A 10,103-nucleotide genomic window follows, 5' to 3' on the forward strand; every position below is an offset into this window, starting at 1 on the left:
GCAAGTCAAATCTAAGTTGGAATCTTTAATTCAATTGTGAAAACATTCACGTCGACACATCAGGATAAATTCAATACCAGTGACAATACAGGTTTGTCGATTGGTGCTTCGGTAAAATGCGTCAGCAGCAGTACCATTTTCAGAAAACAAGACTCCAGATCAAATTGGTCAAGTCCATGTAGGAAACTAGGTCGAATTTTGCATACTAATCTCCCTGTTACATCCTACAACACATCTCCCAAATACCATTTAACCCTCATTTTTTGCAATGATATTATTTAAATCTGATATCATAAGTCTTGATTCTTGATCTGGATCATAATCTTCTGAAACCAGCCTGTGCTTCAGGTTCATATTCCAACAGCAACAAAACACTAAAACCCATGCAGGATTCTTACGGCTGGAATGTGGAAGAGATGAAGTACATCCACGGATGAGGGGAGGAGAAGGGGGCAGGTGAATAAGATGGAGAGGAGATGAAATGTGGAAATTACACTTGTGAGACCCCAACACAGGGCACACACACTTTTAATGCAAACAGCAGTACTACAGGAAAAACACTGAAGTTTGAGAATGTTCGCAATGATTAGAATACAGCTACACATAAAACTCCCACTCCACCAGCAACATACTAAAGGCAATCTTAATTATTAAACCAAGAATTACGTCCAGAGGAATTCCAACCACTTATCACGATTAACCCACAGTGCATTAAATCTATCTATATAGATATTTATATGTCTATATATTTATATATGTATATATCCTGGGGAATTAAGAGACTTTTGCTGCATTAAACAGTTCAAAGAACAATTTCTTATAAATAAAATCAGTGGAAAAAGAAAAAAAAAATTTTTTTTTTAGTCCATACACATTTCTTTTTACAAATAGATCCTCAAGATTAATGCAGAAACTGTGTCAACTCCCAGGCTGATATGGGAGGAGAGGGAAAAAAAGAAAAGCTGTACGGCCCTTTGGTCAGCTCTCTAAGACCAGAGGCCAAGCTGGCCTCAAAGCCTGAAATAAGTGGAGGGAGAAAAGGAATCTTCATCATACAGTTGTTTTTAAACACACGCACACACCCACACACAAGACAGACAAATCACTACATTGCGCATTTACAAGTTGACTATCAAATTGGGACGACTGTACACATTGTTGAGATAAGACCATATTTATGGAGCCATTTTAATTTATTTTTACCCCTCCTGCATCACTTCTTTCATCTTGCGTGCCAAAATCCCCCGCCCAAACCTGTTCCTCTCTCTTTTTAACCTTTTGTTGAGAGGATGAGAGCAACAATGAGCCCATAGAGACCCAAGACCTCAGCAAAAATCAAAATGAGGATCATGCCCACGAAAAGCCTTGGCTGCTGAGCTGTGCCCCTCACGCCCGCGTCGCCGACAATGCCGATCGCAAAACCTGCTGCCAGTCCGCTGAGGCCCACACTCAGCCCAGCTCCAAGTTGGAGGAAACTCCTGCACAGAGAGAGACACAGACAGTGGTTAGCACAAAGATGTTGCTTTAACCTTTGAAGTTGACACAAATCAGAGCATCTTCAAGACTAATATGACTAATCACAGCCTGTCCTTCGATACAAGTCTAGTGACCCGAAAAGCTGATATTTCTTTTACAAGCTGTAACCAATGCAACATTTTATTCAATCACCAACATGTTCATTTGATTCTTCCCCCCAGTTACTGAGTCATACTGTTGAATCTCAGTTCAACAGTATGACTCATTCCCCATTTTTTCAATTAACAGACTTTCCTTATAGCAAGGGACTCGATAGCCCAGGCAAACACTCAGAGCAGCTAAAAGTCTGATGATACTGAGTAAAAGTCATTCTGAAATTTAAAAAAACAAAAACAAAAAAAAAAACCAAAGTAGATCATGTGGTGTTCATCTCCAGATCATTATACCTTTCCATTGTGTAGTAACAAAAACAAACAAACAAAACAAACAAACAAATCATGTGCGTTACTCAGTGAAGTGCGTAAAAAACCCCACAACACTTTTACTTCTTTTAAAAAAAAAAAAAAAAAAAAAAAAAAAAAAAAAAAAGCAGTTTCAATAGCTTATTACTTTTTCCTGGTAAAGCTCCCTGTATATGGCCATACTGCACACTGCCCATACTGTCAGGCATTACACAGAATAAATGAATTAAGATAGAAATCAAGGATGTTTAGAACAAATATTTCTTAATATTTATAATAAATATGGAGTGTGAATAATTGTCCGTCTTGATCAGTTATCCCCGCAACAGATTGGCGACCGTGAAACAGGTTGCTACGGAAAAATGTGATATCCGACCTGCCAGCGAATGACTGCTGGCTGGTGATAGGTGAAACAGGCTTACAGTGCTGGACTGAAAACTTGCTTGTGATTGATTTGGTTGCTAGCAGGTTGTCGTGGTTGCCCAAGGTTCAGATGGAAGAGGCTGACTTCTCTCCAAACCAACTACTTTCCAAGTGGTAGTAAGGCTGAAAAGTGTGAAAGAAACCAAAAACGTCTGCACTTGTTCAAGTTTTACCACCACTTGGCTCCTGGTTGGCAACTGTTTGCAGAGAAGTCTGAGTTGTTCATGAAATTATTGGAAAATGCAGCAACCAAAGCAATCATAAGGTGGTTTTTGGTGCAAATGGCCTTTTTCACCTAGTGCCTGCCAGCAATTGCTTACCAACTGATTGAAATTTTATATATTTTTATACATATATCTCGTCTTTATACTTGTGTGACTTGGCCTTAGATAATGAGGGACTTGACACTTTTTCTTTGCCCTGTTCACCATCCCAGAACTCATTATTTTGAGCGAGATTGGAAGAACGTCCTTTAATGATTGAATATTCCAAATTAGAGTACACACAATGAAATCCAAATTGTCTAAAAGCAGAACTGGACGGTCAGTCTTTCAGAAAGAAAAAGAAAAATTGCAAATTGTGCATCTATAGAAAATAATTTGTCAGGCGAACTCACTTGTAAAGAGACTGCTTCTCTGCAGTGTTGTTGGCAATCAGCACTGCTACTACCAGGCCGTAAATGGCTATGATACCCGCCATGACCACAGGGATGATTGACTTCATGATGAGCTCTGGCCTCATCACAGACATTGCAGCAATACCTGTACCGCTCTTGGCTGTGCCATAGGCTGCTCCCAAGGCTGTAAGGAATGACAGAAATGATAACGAGTTAGATAAATAAAAACACAGCAAACTAGAGCACATAAACTACAATGCACAGGTCACAATGGGCTGGTAGACAGATGACTGAACCCAGAAGGCAGAGCTGAATAATGAAGCAGAAGCGAAACAGGAGATGGAGCAACGACACAGCTGTTAGTTTCTGTTCCCTTTAAAAATCCAACATGGCTCTACTTGGGAAATTTTCCCCTTCAAATTGAAACCAATGAAAACATTTTCTACAAATACAGATTTAGACAATTAAATATGTATTCTCATTCAACCAATGTTATTTCAGAATTAGGCTGCAGAGCTGTATATATATCACACTCTGAAGAACTTTGGGCTTCAGTACACACACAAAACTGCAGTGTGAATACATATTTATTCACAACCCTGCAACATCTGCTGTGTAACATCTTTAGCCTGTCAGGCTGTAAAGTAATGGGGGACGTAGAGAACAAAAAGCTTCACCAGCGAATTTAGCTCTGCTGATCTGTGACTTACAACGGCACCGTCTGCGTCACACACAATCAAGTCTGACGGCAGGAGCAGAGTAAAAGAAAAATCAATAGTTGCCCGTTTCGAAATTAGAAAAGCATAGTATAAACAAATATAGAAGAAAAGACATCCATTAACAACAAGTCATAATTCTGCCTGACAAAAAAGGTCAATGTGGCTCATTTCTCAATATACAAACAAAAGGCTGAAAGAGGGTCGAGAATCAGAGAGGCTGGTTTGACAAGGTTTCCTCTGTCAAAGGTGTGTGCACATTAATGCAAACCTGTTCATTCACTTCAAAGCAAACAGCTCAAAGCTCTGACCACACACTGCTTACATTCTGTATGGGCCACCATTTTGGCTATAAACACATTCACATTTTTATTGGTAAATTTTCAGTTTTCACAAATTCAACAATATTGCTCAATACAGCCTTTGCACTCAAATTTTGTTACCAAGCTGGCAAATCCCATGTAACAAAATATTTGAGAATACGGGGAAAAAAAAAAAAAAAAAGTGTAAATCTGTAACCTCTCATTTATGAGGCCACTATGATCTTAAGCTGACCTTGTCATATCAGTGGTGTAAAAACCAATGCCCTGACAATGTCATTTTCTTGGCTCTCTGTAGCCAACACGCAGATGATGATTAAATCTGAAAAGTCTCTTGTGAGATCATCCTTGGAGAAAGCCTGGTAAACACAGCCCGAGGTGTCCTGCACTGTGTAGAGCCTGGAGAGATGGCTTTCTGGTCAGTTTAAATAAAACTAGCTGCGAGGATATCTGGCAAACAGATCTAGAGACAGACAGGAAGGAGATTCAGGCCAATCCACAAATGTGCACATGGCAGCCAGCCCGCAGCCAGCCCACACCCCCCTCACTACTTATATTGATTTAACATCAGACTGATGATATCACTAGAGGTTAAATCACTCCTGCTCATCTACTCAGATGTGTCTTTGTATGACTGGGCATTGTTTTTTGTGAGAATTGCAAGAACCAAAAGAAGTGAGAAAAAGAGTTTTACTTTTCATTTTGACTTTGGAGGTGCCAAACTTTCAGCCGGGGGTGTAAATGCTTTAAATTAGACGTGACACTGACCGAAGTGCTTCAATATAAAAACTGATTGAGACAGCAGCGATGTTTAAAGCATTTTCCCCAAAAGAAAACTATTATATTGATAAACCAAATGACTACAGGGCAATATGCTAACACACTTCAGCCTTCGTCTATTTAAAAGTTTAGAAAAATTCAGCCGTCCATCATCAGTGAGTGTAATACATTACAGTCAGTAATATAATCCCTCGACTATTCTTTCTTGGTCTATTAGGCCTTACTCAAGCGTGACAGGTGAGCGCTGATAAACATTCTTATTCTGTCCTGATGATTAAAAGTTTGATGTGTGGCAGAATGGTTTCTACAGTGGTGTGGAAGAAAAACCTCTGGATTTTAATCCTAATCCCCGCAGCGTAGGTAAAGAGCTTTTCCTCCTTTCCACCCACAGAATATTTTATGTATGGGATGCCCTTATGACGTCTTATTCTGTCAGAGCAGGAGGTGCCTGCAGCTAGAGATGATCTTGCATGCGAAATGCCTACGCAGCAGACAGCCCATCCGTCTGCCATGAATGCAGATAAATGAGGAAGCACTGGTTTTGAGGAAAGAAAAGAAATTCAACATGAAACTGCAATTTCTTCATTCGAAAACCGTTAACCAGTCTTAGAAAACAGGACTTCTAGCTGCAACGTGGAAAGGAAAAGATGCTGGTTGTGAAAACTAAGACTTGCCCTGACCGATATATTGCATCAGAAGCTTGAGGGGGATGTCTAGAACCTATATGTGCCATCACCAATCATCTCTCAACACGGAAGACAGAGAAATAACGCAAATGTTAATTAAAGGTCAAGTAACTAAAAATCACTTTCTAAAAATGATTAGGCAGAAAAAAGAAAAATAAGCTTTGCAGGAAATCGAAAATTTACTGCAGCGCAAGAGAAGCAGTTTTTCAAGCAATGAACATGCATCAACCCCACAATCAGTAGGTTTGTCAATCAGGATATAAATCTACATTTTATTTTTATTGGTTCTGCAGAGAGAAAAGGTGCTGTGGTGATTCATGAAGGAGGAGAAACAGAAAGAATGCTGCCACAGGAGAAGTGCTACTTGTCCCACAGATTGTAACACCTGTTCTTAGCTAAAGATCACTAAAACAATTCATTATCACCTGACACCTGCTGCAACTCACAGCATGTGACAGCAGGACGCCAAGTGCCGTTATTAAAAACCAAGGCATCCACTTATTTCAGCAGATACGTTCAAACATTTTAAAATATTCTATTGTAAGAATCTTTAGCCAACCCCTTAAAGTACGACATGTTGAGAATAAACTTAAATGGCAGCCACTATTTTAGAGCTCATGTACACTGCAGTGATTGATGTCACAGAAGCACAGGCAACAATTCCTGTTAATGAAACCACAGAACAATTAGACTGCTCAAAGCTGAAGCTCGATTCATAAAAAGTCCCCATTTTCATGCAAGCACGAGCCCCCTTTCTTCTCTGCAGTGTCCCACTTGTTACTCTTTCACCATCACAGACTTAAAAATAATAATAAGTATTCTAACATGGGGCAATTACATATAACACGTGATTAATCGCTGGGCATTATTACTTATTACTTGCACTCACTATATCATATTTGAATCTGAATTGCTGCAGCTCATGAAATCTCATGATGAGGTCTGAAAATGCCAATTTTTCACAGATCTTGTGATGTCTTGAAAAAAAGGTATCAACAAGATAAATATGACAGAGCTCCCTCATGCCTGGAGTTACAACTCTGTAAATTGGTCAATTAGTGGCTTGGTGGTTTAACTGTTGCAGCATGATTGTAAACTTTGTCAATGTGAAATTATTTTTGAAGTGTGGAAAAACATTACTGCCATTACACCAAATTAAAGGAAGAGAAGTATTAAATTAGGAAATAGTCCATAAAACAATTGTGACCTGTAATAAAAAAAAAAAACAAGCAGGTATCAAAGTTCACTTTTTATATTACTTCCCACTTTCCATCTTAAAGCCCTGAAACCAGTCCTGTTGAAACTAGTTAACAATGACTTGATATTTAAAACAATTCCCTGCTGACTTCTTAACTTTAACATCCTGAAGTTAACGTGTAAGAAGATAAATACCCAGATGGCATTTCCGAGTCAGAAGGCTCATCATGTGATAATCATGTGATCTTGTGTCATTCCTTACACCAATAAGGAAGTTAACCAGCTGATCCTGGTTTCCAGTGCTCAGTTGTAAGAAAGAGGTTTTCAACCAACCAGTAATTTCGATAACACGCTACAAACAAAACTCAAACCGTTTATGTAGAGCGAAAAAACTCGAGCTTTACGAGTTTCACTTTCTAAAATTGCGTCCTTTCTTAATACAACTCCTACAACTTATTACTCAACACCCTTGTAGCCTTAATGCAGCAGAGTGTTTTTAGAGGAAAGTGGCAATCAACCCAACATGCCTAAAAGAAGCACCCTAACAAAAGGCTGTGTTACGAGTGAACCATATTACAACTCAGTCTCATAATACTACTTTATTTGAATAGAGTATTGGCACGATCGTATATGTTCGCATCCCTTCCTCTCTCGTGCCTTTTGCTTTAGACAAAACAGGCTAACGCCAGAGCTAACTTTTGTAGTCGTCATCAGCTAGTCAACTAGCTTAGACTAGTCCTCGCAGTCTCATGATGAAGCGGGAAGGCTAGCTGTGACAATTGTATTCACAAAGAAATACAAACTAAAAATTAGCAAGTTGGGAACACGCCAACAATCACTGGCTGCACCAGCGAAGTCTAAATAAACGACTGCTCGAGATTAGCTTTGCCACGATAGCGGACGGCCCTCACACTTAGCTCGGAAAGAAGTACTATGGCTGAGATCGCCGCGTTGGGACACATGCACACACACACACAAAAAGGATTAAGCTGCAAAAGAAAACTGCACCACTGGTTAAATAATAATTGATATATGAAATATAATCCTTTTATAATTACCGCTGAACACCATCGCCGCAGAGGCACCCATCGCTGAGAAGAACGGGGCGTACTCGGGGCCTTCGGAAGACGACATTCTTTCTCACGTTTTACGGTATAAAAAAAAAATAAACTAAATATACAAAATTAATTATATCTGGTGTGTCAAAAAGCGCACTTCACGAAACCTGTCGAAGGCCACGGAATTGAAATGCTGAAGCGACTATACTAAGAAGGAACCTTCTTGTCGCCTAACCTAACAGTGTAAACGAAACAGTCACGACTTCTGCGATAAATACCCGGCGCAGCAGTACAAAATGGCGAAGCGGAAAATATCACCTGACTGGTCGTACGGACAAAACCTATCACTGACAGGGTGAGAGGGGGGCGCAGTAAAAAAAAAAAGGTTAATGATTTACTGTTCGACACAGACTGTTTACGAAAGAAAATGTACGGGTTTAAAGCGATGTTTTAATGACGTAGTCTGAGCAAAAACAGCGTTTTTGTTCTTTCTTTTCACCTTTTATTTTAAAGGTCACCCCTATTGTGCTTCACTTTGGTATGCTCCGCTGCAGGCTTTCCCTTTGATATCTACATTTAATTCACCCTTCTGAAGAATGAGGACGAAATGATGGGTGAAAGCAATAGATATCTTATTTATTATTTTCTACACCTTGCACCCGGGCTAGGGCCATTTAGTGGAAGGTGGTTTGCAGTCAGGTGTGATATGCAGTAATGTACCACATAACAGTGGGAGAATCCCCATTTCACTGAGATTAAGAAAGAGGAAGGGGTCATGAGAGCTCGCACCCCGAGTTAGAGATGAAGAATGTCTGCATGTGTGACTCAGAGAAAGCTTGTGCAGTCCCCATGCCTCCTCCTCTTCTCCCATCTATTCCTCTTACCCTGCTCACTCTGCATTGCCTAGTCAAGTCAGCACTACATGCAGGCCCCCTCCCCCAGTGCTACTGTAATAGCCTCATGACTCGTGATGCCATTTCTCCACAAGGACCACAGGCCTCCTTCCTTTCGATCACTTTAACTGGCCAGTATCTTAGTAAATCAGGGGTATAAAACAAGAACAGAACATTTGGAGATGGGGATGGCGTGTGTGTTTGTGTGTGTGGTGATGCTGGTAGCAAAACGGTCACTATGAATGAAATGACTTTCATTTCTGTTTTCTCTTTTTCTGGTCCTTGACTGAACACTCATTGATCCGGGTGGGGGGGTGAAGAGAGAGGTGTGTAGCATTTCAGCTGAGACTGGATTATAGTGTTCATACTCAGAGCCTATTTAATAGCATGTAATGTGATAGTCTACATACCTACTTCATTGATTCCTGTTTGTTTTGAGTAAATGGTAATGACTGTGTTGTAAGGAGAGCATACGCTATAATTTATTGGCTGATCTCTGGAATTACTTTTAAGGAAGGGAAAGAGGGAACTGTGAGAAGTTCTCACAAGGGCATCATGAAAGGCACGTTTGCTACAAAGTGTCAGTGCACACTGTCATCCTTTAGCTTTCAGTGATTCTGCTCAGTTCCACACATGTTATATGTCATAGATAATGTAAAATTTTCCCTTTACATAACAACACTGAGATACCCAGTGTCTAAATTTACATAAGAAACAGAAATCCTCGACATCATTTTAAACACACACACACACCCCAGTACCAGCTCCTGCAATATTCAGTCATTGAATCAGATCAGTACTCGTTGGGACCTCCTCAGCCTGTGTTTTAACCCACCCACTCACTAAGCCAAGTGGCAGGGGTGGCGGTCAAGGAAAAGACCAGTCTCAGTGTACTGTTAAACACTTAAGCATCTTATTCCTCGAGGCTAAGAAGCATGGTTTTTCAAGGAGATGCGCCAGACCAGCATCCAAAGGAGCAGCTAAATATAGCCGTGCATGTGCGATTAGGAGAGTGTGAATCCTGAATGGAGAGCACAGCCTTGGTGAGACAGAGTCAATTCCACTTACTGTAAAAGAAGGAATTACTCCACTCCTTCGCCATTTAAGCTGCTGCATCTCTGCAGATACATTACAGCGAGGCGCGCACACACACACTGCAAATCAGTTTGCGCTTTTTTAATTTATATGACTGCACTGACATTGATCGCTTGCACATTGACATGCCAAATAAAATGTCTGATAAATAACCAGGTGTATCAGTTTCCACAGCTGTGAGTTGGTAGGTATGCATGATTCAAATACAGCAGGCTCGGTTTCTCTGTTAGGTTTGATTGAAATGTGGCATGGATTTCTATGAATTGAATTCTGCAGCGCAGCTCACTACCAAGATATATTTATAACTATATCTGACTCATATCTGCTGAATATTTTCCAGTCATGCAGCGTCAGTGTCAGCTTCCACAAAAGAGAGACATGC

At 40.2% G+C, this 10,103-nt stretch overlaps 1 protein-coding gene across 1 annotated transcript; it reads right to left on the minus strand.

Moving 5' to 3' along the window:
- Window positions 1-5: 5 nt before the first annotated feature.
- Window positions 6-8,030, minus strand: atp6v0cb (ATPase H+ transporting V0 subunit cb). The gene is made up of 3 exons (XM_004571346.4): window positions 7,734-8,030; window positions 2,977-3,160; window positions 6-1,478 (listed from the first exon to the last, which is right to left on the minus strand). Exons 1-3 carry the CDS (start codon window positions 7,807-7,809, stop codon window positions 1,271-1,273), a joined length of 468 nt encoding a protein of 155 aa, XP_004571403.1. The 5' UTR covers window positions 7,810-8,030; the 3' UTR covers window positions 6-1,270.
- Between the last annotated feature and the right edge of the window lie 2,073 nt (window positions 8,031-10,103).

The sequence above is a fragment of the Maylandia zebra genome, linkage group LG8 (genome assembly GCF_041146795.1).
Source record: "Maylandia zebra isolate NMK-2024a linkage group LG8, Mzebra_GT3a, whole genome shotgun sequence".
Taxonomy (NCBI): Eukaryota; Metazoa; Chordata; class Actinopteri; order Cichliformes; family Cichlidae; genus Maylandia; species Maylandia zebra.